Source organism: Myotis daubentonii, chromosome 9 (assembly GCF_963259705.1).
Source record: "Myotis daubentonii chromosome 9, mMyoDau2.1, whole genome shotgun sequence".
In the NCBI taxonomy this organism is placed as follows: Eukaryota; Metazoa; Chordata; class Mammalia; order Chiroptera; family Vespertilionidae; genus Myotis; species Myotis daubentonii.
Genome location: NC_081848.1, coordinates 84622371 through 84639244, shown reverse-complemented (window position 1 = coordinate 84639244; position 16874 = coordinate 84622371). Strand labels below are relative to the sequence as shown.

At 63.8% G+C, this 16874-nt stretch overlaps 2 protein-coding genes across 9 annotated transcripts in view; both read right to left on the bottom strand.

Annotated features, from left to right (window-relative positions):
- LOC132241819 (tumor necrosis factor receptor superfamily member 6-like) overlaps nucleotides 1–16874 on the bottom strand; it is a 215580-nt gene that overhangs the window by 84074 nt on the left and 114632 nt on the right. The window lies entirely within an intron of this gene.
- Nucleotides 1–16874, bottom strand: part of SHANK2 (SH3 and multiple ankyrin repeat domains 2) — a 178489-nt gene that overhangs the window by 121287 nt on the left and 40328 nt on the right. For 7 of the 8 annotated variants that reach the window (XM_059710659.1, XM_059710660.1, XM_059710662.1 and 4 more), the window contains one exon: nucleotides 1262–1574. In XM_059710659.1, the coding sequence (XP_059566642.1) occupies nucleotides 1262–1574 (313 nt within the window). Of the gene's footprint in view, nucleotides 1–1261; nucleotides 1575–5056; nucleotides 5823–16874 lie in introns of those variants that run through there. The other variant, XM_059710666.1, reaches the window with a different exon arrangement.

Here is a 16874-nt window from a genome sequence, read left to right as displayed (position 1 = left end):
GCCCACGTGTAGGGGGCTGTCCGCCCTGGGGTTAGCAGCGGGCACACGGGATGTAGTCCTGCATCCGGGCGAACCAGAGGGTCAGTTGCTCTGCCCACAACCTGTTACAGAGGGAACGGGCCCGGTCCCTACCCAGCCTGGACGTGGATTTGAGCTTCACCCGAGGGCCAGCGTGGACCAGCACTGCCTCTGTGCAAGGCCCCTGGACGCACTCACGGGTCCGGGAAGACCCTGGGGAGCAGGCTCTCCAAGACCCTCACCTCACAGGCGCCAGAGATGAGCCCCAGTATGGCCCCGGCCCAGGGAGGGTCCAGGCCACGTGTCAGGGAGCCCTGGCGTCGGCACTCAGGGCAGGCTGGCTGCTGTGATTCTCACACACACACAGCACATGAGCACAGACACACACATGCAACACAACTGCATGCACATGCACACAGTGCATGAAAACACACATACACACACGACACAAATGCATGCACACACACAAGTACGTGCAACCACATGCACACACAGTGCATGAAAACATGCACACACAGTGCCTGCATACATGTGCACACAGTGCTTAAACACACAAATGCATGCACACATACACACAAGAACATAGAGACGTGCACATGGTGCATGAAAACACATGCACATGACACAAGTGCATGCACAACACACACAAGTACATGCACACACAAGTGTATGCACACACAGTGCATGAAAACACACATGTGTAAAGCACAACTGCATACACACAAGTATACACACACGTGCATGCACACACCATGCACGTACACACACATGCATGTAACACCGTGCACACACTTGTGAACACAAATGTGCGCCCATGCATACAAAAACGCTCACAGAGAAGCACAAAGACACGTTCACATGCACACACAAGTGCACACAAACACGCGCACATACACCCACACGCACAGGGACACTCAGGCGGGGCCCGTCACAGGCCCGCTGTTGCCCTCGCTCCGCGAGCCGTGTTTGCTCTGCCGCTGCCGCAGGCTGGCACAGCGCCCGTGGGAGCTCACTAGCGCTCACACGGAGGAAGGGGACGCGCTCCTGAATCACAGCCGTAATCCCAGTGAGGGGTGCGAGAGGGGTTTCCTGCCTCGGGGGGACCCTTTCACTCAGCTTTGACCCATTCTTAGCACCGGGGACGCCTCCCTCGAGGGACTCAGCCAGAATCTAGACCCAGCCGCCCGCCCGCCCCGCGTCCCAGACCAGCTCCCGCCCGCCCCGCCCGCCCCGCCCGCCTTACCCCACGTGCCAGGGCTGCAGGGGCCTCTTGCCATCCTCGCTGGCGCCGCCGAGCCGGTTGAGTGACGGCGAGCGGCTGCGGGGCCCGGGCACGTAGCCGCCCACCGTCCGCGGGCCCCCGTCGGCCTGGCCGGGCACGGGCTGCAGCAGCTGCGGCGAGAGGCTGCGGTGCGAGGCGGGGCCGGCGGCCCAGTCGGGCGCGTTGGCGTGGAGGTTGTTGTCGCTGTTGGAGCGCAGCAGGACGCGGGGGGCGGCCAGCGTGCTGGGGGCCCGGCGCCTGCGGTTGGTGTACGCCGGGGCCTCTCGGAAGGGCACTGGGGGGAGAGAAGGGGGAGGCCGTGAGCACGTGGCGCCGTGGCCTCGAGGGGGCGCACGCGAGCCGAGCGGAGGGCGCCGTGAGTTCTGTGAGGCCCCGCGGGCCCGTGGACAGAACGCACCGGCACAGAAGCACGGACGGGAGACGGAGCGTGTCCGCGTTACACGGAGGCTGAAGCTCAGCAGCAGATGGAAGGGACGCGGGTCCGGCTTCCATGCGGCCTGTGAACAGGGGCGCACCCTGAAGCAGCGCAGACACGTGTGAGGACGTGGCCGTCTCACCACGTGGCCAGGACACGGAGCAGCCACAGAGTCCCTCCCGCAGACCTGGCCCCGGGATGGGGTGAGGGTCCCCCCCTGATATCCAGGCGTTGGAGCCCGGACCCCCGAGAGCTCAGAGCGTGACCTATTTGGAGACGGGACTTTAAACAGGCAACTGAGGTACAGTGAGGTCACGGGGCGCCCCTGACCCAGTGTGACTGGGTCCTCAGGAGAAGAGGGGACCAGGACACGACACCCAGAGGGGCACTGTGGGACCCGGGGAGGAGGCGGCGTCCACATGCCCGGGAGAGAGGCCTGGGGAGGAGGCGGCTGGGTCTCGGGCTTCGGCCTCCAGGACAGGGCAGTGTCGGGGGGACATTGGCCAGTGGCCCCCGGACACTGACGCGGCCTCAGACCTGCCGGGTGGAATTAGCCGGCTCCAACCCCAAGCACGCTCCTCCCTCCACCATAGACGGGGACCCAGCAGCGTGAACCGGGGGGAGGGGGGGGGGGAGAAGGCCTCGCCCGGCTTCTTACTAAGCTCAGGCCAGAGGCGGGGCCCTCAGGGCCCAGGGACTCGGTGGGGACACTGCCCCCAGGAGGGGGACGGGATGGGATGGGGAGGGACTCGGGAAGGGGAGACAGGAAGTGTCCTTCCCAGAAAGAGGCGTCTAAAGAAGTGCAGCTGTCCAGGCGGGGCGGTTGGGGGGATAAGACGCCAGTCACCCCGGCCGCAAGGGGCGCGGCTTCCTTCGCGCCCAACACCCCGGCAGCTTTCCCGCTGCCACACGCCTGCAGGCTGAGCCCGTGCGCTCTCCCGCGGGCGGGCACGGGCTCCCGCATCTCACGGGGAGGAACGGCTCCAGGCGCTCAGCACAGAGTCCTGGTCGGCCCCCGGCCGCTGCCCAAGCCCGAGGCTGCGGGGAGCAGTCCGCGCCAGCCTGCGCGATGCCCTGCTGCCAGCCCCGCCCACAAGGACACCAGAGCTTGGGGGACAGAGGTGGCGCCGTAGCAGAGATGGCTGTGAGCCATGCACGCTCGCTACCTGCGGAGGAGGGGGGGTAGAAGGGGCGCCTGGGGGGCAGAGGTGGAGGCCCTGGGGGGCGCTCGGAGGGCAGGGGATTAATGAGGACGCACAGGGACGGAGCTCACGTCCTGGGGGCAGCGAGGAGACCTGGGAGGAACCCGTGGGAGTCACTCTGCTTCCTCCCGCAGCCTCTGCCGGGGGAAACGCCCACTGAGGTGGTGGGAGGGGGGCCAGGCTCCCCGCCAGAACCCCATCCACGCGACTCCCCAGCACAGGACCCGGACGCCCGCTGCCCGGAGGGCGGCCCGAGAAAGGCTGGTCGTCCGTGGCCCTGTCCCGGGGCCGGAGGCGTCAGCCAAGGCCTCCCCACTGGCCGGGCAGGTCTTGTTCGGGGGAGTCCCCCAGCGTGTGCCTTGCTGGTCGCGAGGGAGAAGACACGGCATCGCTGTCTCGGGGCAGCCGGGCCGGAGGGACCGTGGCCAGTGCAAGTGGCGGCTGTGGGTGGCGAGGCCTGCCGGGCACAGGTCTGCAGACTGGAGGCCACAGCGAGCCGACACCTCCCACAGGTGGGCAGAGAAAGTGGCCACAGAACCCCAGCACCCGAGGCCTCCCGGCCCACAGCAGCAGGGCTCACGCCAACACGGGGAGGGGACCCCGGCTCCAGGGGGCACCCCCAGACCCGGAAATGCCTGCCTCTCTCGACCCCCAGCTCCCAGCTCCCAGGGGGGGCAGTCACGTCTGCTCTCTAACCTACGTTGCTGGGAAGGGTTAATGCCCTTCACAGAACGGGGCACGGGGCGGGGGGGCACCTGCTCACACTCAGACGGACTCAGAGGGGAGCAACGTCTATGAAATAAGGGCACAGACCAGAGAGCACCTCACACCAACGTCCCCGGCCCAGGGCCCCACACTGGCCCGGCCGGCGGGGCTCAGGTGAGCGTCGACCTAGGAACCAGGTGGTCCTGGTTCAGTTCCTGGTCAGGGCACAGGCCCGGGTTGCAGGCTCGGTCCCCAGTGGGGCCGTGCAGGAGGCAGCCGGTCCGTGATTCTCTCTCATGATGGATGTTTCTCTCTCTCCCTCTCTCTCCCTTCCTCTCTGAGATCAATAGAAAATAAAAATGACTAAAAGGTCCCCGCACTGGGGTGGGTCATAAACACGGAGTGACTGGGTTACTCATGCGAGAGACGAACATGGACACAGGATTCCCACGGCACAGGCTGCGGGGTGTCCGGGCTGGAGGCTGGGGGGCCCCCGGGGGAGGGCCGGCCGCCTGGGAGACGAGGGGACGGAGCCCGGGACCTTTTCAGGTCGGTCCTGCCGGGTGCCAGCGAGTCACTGAGGGGACGGACGGACGCACACAGGTGACTTGGGGGGGGAGGGGCTCGCTCGGTCACCGAGACCCATGGCACCAGCGTCCCTGTCTCCGCCGCCTATTTCACAGCCTCCCCAACTCCTCTGAAGCACCCCAATCTTCACCAGCCTGCCCAGCCCCAGCCTCTCCTCTGACGGGCTCCCCGGAGGGCGTGCGTGCGTGCTTGTGTGTGCATGTGCATGCATGTGCACGTGTGTGCACGGTGTGTGCGCGCGTGTGTGCGTGTGAGAAAAGGGTTAAAAACACCTGCTTTCCCGCCTGGCAGCGATTCCCATCCCCCCCGGCTTCCTTCTCCCGGGCGGGCGGCCCGCGAACTCTCCCTGGTGGGGCTCCCCTCCCCGTCCTCCTGGCACTTATTACACGTTTCTGTCCCCAATAAAAATTACACTTTCCAAGTCCTCCGCGAGGCGTCCCCACCCCTGCCACTGCCGCCCAGGAGCCCGCTGTGCCCCGTGCGTCCTGACCTCCCTGTCCTGGGCTCACCAGCCTGCGGGCAGCGGGCAGACGGGAGCCCCAACTTCCCTTATTTCCCTGGAACTTAGTTCCGAACGTGCCCCGGGCACCGTCTCCGGGCCGCACGCTCTGGAATGCGGTCCTGCCAGGGACCGGGACTCGGGGACAAAAATACAACCGGCCGCACGGTCAGGGGGTCACCACACCAGACGCGGGACGGAGCCCACACAGCGGATGCGGTTACGCCCTCACGCGGGGCGAAGGACCAGCAGTTCCAGGAGGAGCCGAGCGCCCCCCACCGCCCCCCCAGAACCCGCGCGAAGGGCTCCCCCAGGCACCGCGTGCCCGCGGCTCCGGCTCCTCTTACCTTCCCGCTTGCTGAAGGCATTTAACAAAGACTTCATCTTCCCTCCGCTCGGGCCGCCCGCTGCTCATTATATAACCTTCTCGGCGGGGGGACAGGCGAGCAGCGCCGTCCGGCCCCTGGGCGCCGGGGCAGCCTGGACCCGGGGCGCGGCGGCGGGCGTCTGGGCACGGCGTGCCTCCGGGCATCGCTGGGCATGCCAGCCCCGGCGCGCCGCTGCCAGAGCCCACCCCATAGTCTGCCTGTCCGCTGGGAGCCGCTCAAGCCCGGCGGCCTCTCCCCGCGCCCGTCATGTGAGCGCCGCTACCCTGCCTTTGTGATCCGCGCGGCGCGGGCGGGGGGAGCAGGGGCCGGGCATCCTCGGGCATCTGCCAGCCGGAGCCGGGGATCCCAGGGAAGCCGGCCGGCGCCCGGGCCACGGCTGCTCCCACGCGCCCTCGGCGCACTGTCGGCACGCACGGCGCTGTCCTGGCTGATTTTCCTAGAAAAAGCCAAGTTCCCTTTGGAAGCGCCGCGTGCTCGGCGGCGGCAGAGGCAGCGAGCGCGTCGGAGGCTGAAGCAGCCCGTGCCGAGCCTCACGCGGGACCGCGCTCCGGGCAGCCCGCCCGCCTCCGGAATCTGCCGTGACCCAGATTTCCCTTCAAAGGACTCAGCCACGGAGCCGTCCCTCCCCTGGCTCGGCGATTCCCCTGGAGAAACCAGAACCCCCTTTAAAGGGAGATGAGACAATTAGACGGGCGGCGCGCCCTGATTCCGGCGGCGGATTAATGAGCGTCCTCACGGTCACATTAGCATCTCCACCCGGCAGGACCCCGGAGGGAGGGGGGGCCAGGAGGGACGGAGGGGGGCCGGGAGGGAGGGAGGGGGGCCGGGAGGGACGGAGGGGGGCCGGGAGGGAGGGGGGCCAGGAGGGACAGAGGGGGGCCGGGAGGGAGGGAGGGGGGCCAGGAGGGACGGAGGGGGGCCGGGAGGGAGGGAGGGGGGCCGGGAGGGAGGGAGGGGGGCCGGGAGGGACGGAGGGGGGCCAGGAGGGATGGAGGGGGGCCAGGAGGGAGGGGGGCCAGGAAGGAGGGAGGGGGACCAGGAAGGAGGGAGGGGGCCAGGAGGGACGGAGGGGGACCAGGAAGGAGGGAGGGGGCCAGGAGGGACGGAGGGGGACCAGGAGGGAGGGAGGGGGACCAGGAGGGACGGAGGGGGACCAGGAGGGACTGAGGGGGGCCAGGAGGGACGGAGGGGGACCAGGAGGGAGGGAGGGGGGCCAGGAGGGACGGAGGGGGGCCAGGAGGGACAGAGGGGGGACGGGAGGGAGGGAGGGGGGCCGGGAAGGAGGGAGGGGGGCCAGGAGGGAGGGAGGGGGCCAGGAGGGACGGAGGGGGGCCAGGAGGGACAGAGGGGGGCCAGGAGGGACGGAGGGGGGCCAGGAGGGATGGAGGGGGGCCAGGAGGGAGGGAGAAGGGAGGGGGACGAGAGAGCTCTCCCTGTAACACACACCGACAGGCAGGACGCCTGGGGCTCAGGGCAGTGGCAGGGTCACCCCTGAACACTAACGGGGCACCGGGGGCCGGGCTGCACCGCCCGCGCGTCTGCTGCTGGGCTGTGATTAAGCGTGCGGGTTCCTGTTGCTAAGAGAACTGCTTCCCAAATTAGAGAGAGAGAGGGGGGGGGGGGAAGAGAGAGAGAGAGGAGGCAAAAACAGCAACAGGAACGTGTGAGTGGAGGTCCGTGGGTGACAGACCTGTGACAAGGATGGCGGCTGGAGGCGCGCGGAGAGAAGGGAGCCCCAGCCTGCGCCCCGTACCAGCCGCATGCAAATCTCTGAGCCTCCCAACGGCCCCGAACGACACGCCGTCCCCATGGCGCTGGCCCGGGGGCCCTCGCCCCGGCACCCAGCCCGGAGCCCCGCAGCGCTAAGAGGTGCCCGGACGCCGACCTGCCTGGGGGCTTTACCCTCATCCCCGTGGCCTGTCCGCACGCATCACCTCCTCAGGGCAGAGGCCAGTCCGCACGCACACCCATGACGTGTGCTCGGGGATCCCCAACAGGGGCCTGGCCGCGCCCGCGGGGAGCCTGCAGCGCGACCCGGGCACAGGCCGCGTGGGCCTGCGAAGGCCGGAGGGTCGTCGGGCTTGTGGCCACAGGCCCGGCCGCCCGCCTGCCTGGGACATCTCAGCGGCCACGGCGGCCGACGCAGGGAGCCCCTCTCTGGAGGGGGGTCTGGCCATGTGCGCCCCACGAACACTCAGGCTCAGGGAACCCTCTGGGGGCGTGGGAGGCTCGCGATGCTCACCCCGCCTCCATCCGTCTGCGTGGACGCCCTCCCAAAATCACAGAGTGCACTACTCGCCAAGTTCCCTCGCGGCCGTGGCTGTGAGCAGGGGCGCGGGCAGCGTGTGTGCAGACGGGGCGGGGGCCTCGCCGAGGCCCACGGAGCCCCCACCATCCCAGGCAGCCCCTTCACATCCAGGGACCTGGAAGGGCCCACCTCCCTCCCCACCGAGGACGGAGGAGAAGAGGGACGGAACCGAGTTCCCCAAACACATGGGTCCCACTCGGAGCAGCGAAGGGACCTGGGGTCTCTGTGAGGACGTCAGCCAGGACCAGGCGGGCGAGGGGCAGCCTCAGCCCCACCTCCTCTCCCCACGCACCACGCCCACCACGGCTGTGGGCCCAGGGAGCCAGCCGGGGGGCAGATGAGACCCCGTCCCCCGATCAGACAGCGCAGGGCGGGGCGTGAGGCCTGACTGTGGGCACAAGCACCCCTCACGGAGGAACCCCATCTCTTGGTGAGCAGATGACGTTTCCAGTCCACGTGTCCAGGAACCTGGGTGAAAACTTCAGGGAAATTAGGAGCTGTGGTTCCAGCAGACACATGTGCAGGCCCGCTGCGTGCCCAGGCTCTGCCCCACAGAAACCCTGCCAGGGAGATGGGCATCCCCAGCCCCCGCCTACCTCACCCACTGAAGGCTCCCTCGCACAGGCAGGCACGCTCTCCTTGATTACCCCCAGCAACGGGGAGCTCACTACCTGCGGGCAGTGGTTCTCTCTACGTATTAGACACAGGCTGGGGGCGCCGGCTCTGGGCCACAGGACCCAGTCTCCCCACGGAGACCCCCGCACCCGCATTAGAAGCCCCGGCGCCACTCCGAGCCCTTCACGCTCTGACCACAGAGACGCAGCTTAGACCCGGGTGCCCTTGGGAAGTTGGGCGGCAGCGGTGGACGGAGGGGGACCTGCTCTTGGACCCTCCCCTCCCCCACCCTCCTGCAGAGCCCGGGAAGCAGCTAACACCGTCTCCATCTCCAAGACGAGACCAGGACGACAGAGCTGGAGGCCACGGTGAAAATTAAGACGAAGAGGGAAGCCCGGCCGGCGTGGCTCAGTCACTGAATGTCGACCTACGAACCAGGATTTCAGGGTTCGATTCCCATCAGGGGCACGTGCCCAGGTTGGGGCTCCATCCCCAGTGTGGGGCGTGCAGAAGGCAGCCGGTCCATGATTCTCTCCCATCATGGATGTTTCTCTCCCTCTCCCTCCCCCTTCCTCTCAGAAATCAATAAAAATGTGTTTTTTTTTAAAAAAGACAAAGAGGGAAGACGGAATTGGAAACCCATTTCTCCCCCAGGCCCAGCTGTCGCTTCTCCGAGTGGCTCGCCCGGGACACACCGTGGAGGCCCCACCGAGCTCCGAGGCCCACGGGGGCCGTGGGGTTGGAGACGCCCGAGGCCCAGTGCCCAGGCGTGGCTGAGCCCCCTTCCACCAGCTGACACCCTGTTCCCACCCGGGGCCCTTCGGGGAGGACGGCGGCGGCGGCCGGACGCCGTGCTGGTCACATCCCTCCTGGCAGAGCTGAGGCTGGGTTTCATTCCAGACGAGGGGGTGGGAGTGGGAGGGGACTTGGGGCCGAGCGGCCGGGGGGGGGGGGGCGGGAGGGGGATCGGACGCTGCGTGGGGAACCCACCCCCCTGACACTCACCCACGTCTCCTGCCCACCCTCCCCAGGGGCTGTTCCAAAGGCCGAACCCCAGGAGGAAAATGAGCTGGAGGCCCCCAGTGAGGAACTCCAGGAAGGAAGAGGGTCACCCCCAGTCACCCCACATGGTCAGCCTCCAGGCCTGCCCTTCAGCCACCACCGCAACCCCCGTGCCCAACCCCAGTGCCAGCCCCTTGGTAAGAAACAAGGAATAATAAACACACAAATGAGCAATAAAAATAAAAAATGTGTAAGCCATGCGCTCCCAGCCCCCAGGATCCGTGCGGCTGGCGCTCTGCCCCCCCCCCCCCCCCAGCCCTCACGCGCTCAGCCCTTTATTTGCTGCGTCTTTTGACAGCTGCCTGACAACAGGCTGAAAATAATTCCATCTCTTGTACAAAAAAGGCTCTTCCCACAACAGAACGTTTCAGGACCCGGTCCTGGTGGGGAGGGAGCGCCAGGTGCCGGGCACCTCAGAGGGTCTGGTGGGCCCATGATGAAAGGTCCCCACCCCGGCTCTGGTCCTGGGGCGGGGGGTAAGGGGGGGCAAGGACGTGGGGAGAGAATCAGACATGGGAGCCCAGCAGACCCGGGCTGGCTCTGTCTCACTCCCGCGGTGGCCGTCGGTGGGTCAGGCACCCTGGCCCTCAGTTTCCCCATCTGGAAAATGGGAATAACCCAGCTCATTCCCAGCGTTGGTGGTGGGGTCACCTGAGTTGTGTTTGAAGCACAAGGGGGGGGCGCGTTGAACTTCCAGGTCAAGTCCCGGCCCCTCCCGGCCCTGTGGCCACGGCACCTCCCTGTGGCCCCGTGGCCCCGTGGCCACGGCATCTCCGTGCTTCCGTTTCCTCATCTGCCCAACTGGGACTGAACGGTGCCGCCTCACCAGAGGTCGGGAGGGTCACGTCACTCGATGTGGAAAGAGTGCCTGCACCGTGTCGGTGTCAGCAGTCGCTAAATGCACAGGTTAACTTTAAACCGTCCATAAGCGCAGCGAGGTGACCTCCCCCGGCCCGCCACCCCGGCTCCGTGTCCACAATAAGCCCTCCCAGGTGCCTCGGACGCATGTCCAGGATCCTTGCCATGTCGCCTCCTCCAGGAAGTCTGCCTGGCTAGCCAGTCACGGGACAGGCCCCTCTCAGGGCTCCCTGGCTGCCGTCGGGCTGTGGCGCATTTCCTGGGCTCAGGAGACGTCTCGCTGCTTGAGGCCATGGGAGGCCCAGCAGCGCCCCCCCCCCTCGCCGCCCTGCCACCCGGAGGTGCTCCCTACAGCGCTGGGCGAATGAACGGATGAGTGAACGAACCAGCGAAGAGAGACGGGTGAGCCCCGGCTTTGAGTGCGCGGGGTGCGGGGTGCTATTCGGGGCACGGCAGGCTGGTCCCCGGCACCCAAAGCCCCCTCACTTCTCCGCCCCTTTACTGCCCCCTCACACCTCCCCGCTGCTGCCCAGGGACCTGCCGGCTCGCGGAGACCACACCTCCCTGCTGGCCCGGCACCTCACGGCTGGCTGGGGCCGGCTCCACGGAGCAGCTGTGAGTGGCGGGACCCCAGGCTGGCCCCCCCGTTCCCAGGCCTGGGCACCGGGGACCCCCACCCCCACAGCCTTCGGACCTTCCTTTCCTGCATCAACAAGACAGAGCGGGAGAACCAAGATGGCGGCATAGGTTAACGCCGGAGTTTGCTGCTTTGAACAACTACTTCAAAAGTGAAACCAAAAAACGGAAGGGACATCACCCAGAACCACAGGAACGCTGGCTGAGTGGAAGTCCTACAACTAGGAGGAAAGAGAAACGCATACGGACACTCAGAGGAGGCGCAGTGCTGAAGTCAAATTCTGAGGTGCGGAGTGCGCGGAGCGGGCTGGCGGCGGAGGGCGCGGTTGTTGTTTTCAATCGGGAGGGAGTCGCAGACTCTGAGCACCAGATCCGGGCGAGTCTTTAGGGACCCAGACTCAAACGGGAGAAGCGGGACTGTCTGGCTTCGGTCAGAGCGAGTGCAGCTTTCTCTCCGAGCTTTGCAGCGGGTGCTGGGACTCAGAGAGGCAGAGCCCCTGGGGACAGGACTGAGAGCCGCCATAACTGCTCTCTCCGGCCCACCCTGTTGATCCTGTGCGACCCGCCCTACCCAAGCCCTGCACAGAGGCATTTACTGGATAGCCTCAGGCAAAGGCTAGATTAGCACCTCCCTAGAGGACAGAAGTTCTCTCACTGCTGACACAGCTGATTCTCATAGCCACTTGGCCTGGAGGTCAAACCCTCCCTGGGATTAGCTACAACAATCAAGGTTTAACTATAAGACTGCGAACAAAGACCACTAGGGGGTGCACCAAGGAAGCATAACAAAATGCGGAGACAAAGAAACAGGACAAAATTGTCAATGGAAGAAATAGAGTTCAGAACCACACTTTTAAGGTCTCTCAAGAACTGTTTAGAAGCTGCCGATAAACTTAATGAGATCTACACGAAAACTAATAAGACCCTCGATCTTATATTGGGGAACCAACTAGAAATTAAGCACACACAGACTGAAATAACGAATATTATACAGACGCCCGACAGCAGACCAGAGGAGCGCAAGAATCAAGTCAATGATTTGAAATGCGAGGAAGCAAAAAACATCCAACCGGAAAAGCAAAATGAAAAAAGAATCCAAAAATGCGAGGATAGTGTAAGGAGCCTCTGGGACAGCTTCAAGCGTACCAACATCAGAATTATAGGGGTGCCAGAAGATGAGAGAGAGCAAGATATTGAAAACCTATTTGAAGAAATAATGACAGAAAACTTCCCCCACCTGGTGAAAGAAATGGACTTACAGGTCCAAGAAGCGCGGAGAACCCCAAACAAAAGGAATCCAAAGAGGACCACACCAAGACACATCATAATTAAAATGCCAAGAGCAAAAGATAAAGAGAGAATCTTAAAAACAGCAAGAGAAAGAAACTCAGTTACCTACAAGGGAATACCCATACGACTGTCAGCTGATTTCTCAACAGAAACTTTGCAGGCCAGAAGGGAGTGGCAAGAAATATTCAAAGTGATGAATACCAAGAACCTACAACCAAGATTACTTTATCCAGCAAAGCTATCATTCAGAATTGAAGGTCAGATAAAGAGCTTCACAGATAAGGAAAAGCTAAAGGAGTTCATCACCACCAAACCAGGATTATATGAAATGCTGAAAGGTATCCTTTAAGAAGAGGAAGAGGAAGAAAAAGGTAAAGATACAAATTATGAACAACAAATATGCATCTATCAACAAGTGAATCTAAGAATCAAGTGAATAAATAATCTGATGAACAGAATGAACTGTTGATTATAATAGAATCAGGGACATAGAAAGGGAATGGACTGACTATTCTTGGGGGGGAAAGGGGTGTGGGAGATGTGGGAAGAGACTGGACAAAAATCGTGCACCTATGGATGAGGACAGTGGGTGGGGAGTGAGGGCGGAGGGTGGGGCGGGAACTGGGAGGAGGGGAGTTATGGGGGGAAAAAAAAAACAAATGTAATAATCTGAACAATAAAGATTTAATTAAAAAAAAATAAAAAAAAAAAAAAAAAAAAAAAAAAAAAAACAAGACAGAGCGGCCCTGGCTGGTGTGGCTCAGTGGACAGAGCGTCGGCCTGCAGACCAAAGGGTCCCGGGTTCGATTCCGGTCAAGGGCACGTCCCCGGCTGCAGGCTCCTCCACGGCCCCGGGAGGCCACCAATCGCTGTGTCTCTCTCACATCGATGTTTCTCTGTCTCTCCCTCTCCCTTCCACCCTCTATAAAAAAATCAATGAGAAAATGTCCTTGGGTGGAGATAAAAAATTAATAATAATAAATAAAATTAAAGAAAACAACACAGAGCGGAGTGGGCCCTACTGCCACTGAGACCCCGGCTGCCCTGGCGCACAAGGCTGGGCACGGGCAGGGTGGGCGGGGACCCTGGCGTCCCAGATGGCGGAGGCCGAGGCCGCGCCTCCTCCTGCAGCTGCTCCGGTGGACGGTGGACGGTGGAGATGCGGGGAGGCCCAGGCAGTGTCCGTCTCAGCACAAATCCCGGGACGGCGCTAGCCTCTCTCAGCCAGAGCCCACGGGAACCGGAAGGAAGCAGCAGAGCGCCAGAGGGTCGCAGGGGCCCGGCCACACCTGCTGAACCTTCCAGAACTGAACCGAAGGCCTCGGAGATGGTGAGCAAGGGGGGCCCTGCCCGGAGCGCAGGCAGGTCCCGGGAGGGCGCCAGACCTGGATCCTCCCGCCCGCGCCCACCTCGCGGCTGTTTAAGTATTAGTCGGCAGCGCGTCCCCACCGCACAGTAACTGCTCAATGAATCACGCTTTATAAATAACACGCCATCTAAAAGGCGTCTCGGCAGCGATGCGGGGGCCTCTGTGAGCAGAGCTGGGGTGTCTACTGCGAGCCTCGTCCAGGCCTGTCCACGGGGCGCAGGGCGCGGAGGCGGGGCCTGTGGAACCCGGCACAGGGGGAAGGGGGGCGCTCTCGCTCTCTTCCTGGAGAGGGTCCCACCCTACAGCTGTCTGCCTTGTGCCTTTAAGCAGTTATTGTTGCTATTTTTACATCTTATCCAGGGTTTGTTATTATTTTTTTAAATATATTTTTATTGATGTCAGAGAGGAAGGGAGAGGGAGGGAGAGAGAAACATTCATGATGAGAAAGAATCATGGACCGGCTGCCTCCTGCGTGCCCCACACTGGGGACCGAGCCCACAACCCGGGCCTGTGCCCTGACCGGGAATCGAACCGTGACCCCCTGGTTCATAGGTCGACGCTCAACTACTGAGCCCCGCCGGCCGGGCCGGGTTTGGTACGATCATCAGAAGGAGGGTCGCATTTGTCTGACATGAGCTGCTCAGCTATTCACGGTGGTGAAAGTCATGGGCACAGAAACATACATTAAGCTAGGAAGGGCCCCCATCACACACCTGCACACGCGCGCACACACGCACGTGTGCACACACACACAACACGCTATCTGGCAGCGAGCTCCTATCTCCATGCACAGGGGCAGCAGGGGGGCCTGGGGTGGAGGTGAGGGGTTGGAGCAGCCAGAGGCGGGAGCAGGGGCCTGGGTGTGCGTGACCACTGACCATGCAAGCCGAGAAGCGGGGCCGACGCTCCCAGCACCGTGGGCGTCCTCGCAGCCCGGCAGGGAGGGGGTCACAGACACAGAGGAGGCCTCTTCCACCCGAGAAGCCACCCTTCACCCCTTCCCCGCAGCCCCGGGGGCTGGACGCACGGACAGGTGCGCGCAATGCCCCCACCCCCTCTGGTCTCGGTGTTCACCGTGGAAACCTGGGCAGGTGCCAGGACCAGGACGCCGGGAGCATGCGCTCCCGCGCCAGCCACCGCCTCGTTAGCAGATCCGGAGACGCGGCTCTGGGAACTAATTAAGCCGTGGTGACCGATTTCACCTTCAAATGAATTCCTTCCAGGGCCTGGCTGGCAGCGCAGTTTTTATTAGTTGCCACCTCCAGGAACACCCCCAATCCAGGGAGAACCCAACCCCAAGGCCGGGAGTGGGGAGCCAGGACAGCCCCCAGGACAGTGCCCCCCCCAGTGGAGAAGCTCAAGGGGCCTCCTTGGCCCGGCCACGTTGGCACACGGCTCCCGTGACACAAGAGGCCACGCGGGGGGGGGGGGGGCAGGGGACTGGAGGTCAGGACTCAGACAGCCCAGAAACATCGGGCGGCCGTACCACCTTTGTCTTCCTCCCCCGGACGCGATGAGGCGGCCTTAGCGAGCCCTCCCCGACCCCTCGGCCTCCCTGGGAGGGCCCCCACTGGTGCGGTGCCATAGCTGTCTGCACCCCGTGCCCACGGCGTGCCCGCCCGCACACTGCCATTGATCTGCCCGTCTCTGGATGGAGAGAACCTTCCAGCAGCAGCAGCTCGACTCCTTCAGACTCTGCTTAAATAACCCACCGGCGCCCCATTTTCCTAACGGGGCCAGCAGGCGCACCCTGGAATCAAACGAGCTGCTCAGAGTTCCCGCCGGGCCGGCCGGCTCCACCGGAAACCATAGTGGGTTTTCCCGTTTCAGGGGGTCGGCCGGGCGAGGACAACCACATTTTCTCTTACGTGAAATGATTCCTTTCCGGAGAGAGAAGTCAAGAGTGTGTGTTCCAACCAAGGAACAAGGCCAGCCCGTGGCTGAGCATCAACCCAGGAACCAGGGGGTCACGGTTCGACTCCCGGTCGGGACATGTGCCCAGGTTGCAGGCTCGATCCCCTGTGGGGGGCGTTCAGGAGGCAGCCGATCGATGGTGTTCCTCTCAGCAATGTTCCTACTTCTCCATCCCCCTCTCTCACAAAACCAATAAAATTATATTTTAAAAGAACAAAAAAGCAAGACTACCATGTGGGAATTTGCCTGTGTGCACCCGGAGGGAGGGGGCGGGCAGGCCCACACTCTGCAGGGCCCCCGGCACCCACTGGGCACCCGGCCCCTTCCCGGCCTCCCATCAGCCGGACATTTCTCCCGCGTCCCTGTGCGCTCCCCGGTTGTGCTGGTCAGCCCCCCCATGAAGGGGGATGGCCGTGGCGGCCGAGACGCGGGCCTGCAGCCGATGGGCGCCCAGGAGGACGCTGTCCTGGCCCCCAGGACATGGAGAGGCCCCGAATCACCCACCAAGATGGCACCCAGAGGCCGGAGGCCGGTGGGGGGGGACCTGCTCCCGGAAGAAATGGGATCTCAGTGACGAAGAGATGAGCCCAGTGAACTGAGAATCCAGGGGGGCCCCTGCCCACCCGAGTGTGGCCGTGTGGGTGACCTCTGGGCAGGCGTCCGCTCCCAGGTGATGGAGGGGGTGACCTTCCATGGGTGTGACCTCTGAATTGCTGTCCTGGGGCTCAGGACGAACGCCCACACGCCGGGGGCCCCGGGTCGCGGGGACGGACCCTCACAGTCCGGACCAGAAGAGCCCTGTCCAGGTCGTGCTCCCTCCGGGGGCTCCGGGGAGGGTCCTTCCCGCCTCTCCCAGCTCCAGGGGCTCCACGGTCCCTTGGCTGCTGGCCGCATCCCTCCCACGGCTGCCTCCTCCGCGCCCCAGCCCCGGCCCAGGTGCCTGGGGTCTCTGTGGCGGCTCCGGCCTCACACAGACGCCGCAGATGGGCTGAGGGCCCACCCCCACCCAGTGCGGCTAATTTTAACTGAACTAATTAAATCTGCAGCGAGCTCAGCTCCTAATAAGGTCACGGTCGGTCGGACGGGTAAACATGAATTTGTGGGGGTGGGGGCTGCTCCACCCGGCGGGGTCTCCCGGGAAGGGAGGGGGGCGGCGTTCTCTGTACCTACAAGTCCCGACTGCTCTGCGCGATTTCCAGGAAGACCGCATGTCGCCTCTCCTCTAAGAAACGCCAGTAAAGGATGAATAAACACGTCTGTGAAGAGCGAATTATTTAAAGCCCAAAGGCCCTTGTTAGTGGGGAAGGGAAGGGAAGAAAAGGCACCCCAAGATGTGGACACGAATCCCAGCGAGTCACCCAGGAGACGGCGACAGCTGAGGCTCGAGCAACCTGGGTGCCCGTCCTGTGCTCCCCGCTGCCACCCGGACGGGGCCCTGGCGCGCACTCGCATGGGCTCGGGGAGAGGCCGAGGGAGCGGACTGAGCCGCTGGCCGTGGAGCGTCCGCCTCGGGCCTGCATCCTGCCCTTGGGCTCCGCCCCTTTCTCTCATCATAGCTTTGGGAAGAAGCTGTGTTCTAGCCGAACTGTATCAGGTTAAACCATCAACAGCATTGCGGAGACCGGCCACGGCGTTCCGACAGGTTCAAGCCTCGGGCTAATGCAGCGGTTCTCAACCCGTGGGTCGCGACCCCTTTGGCGGTCGAACGACCCTTTCCCAGGGGT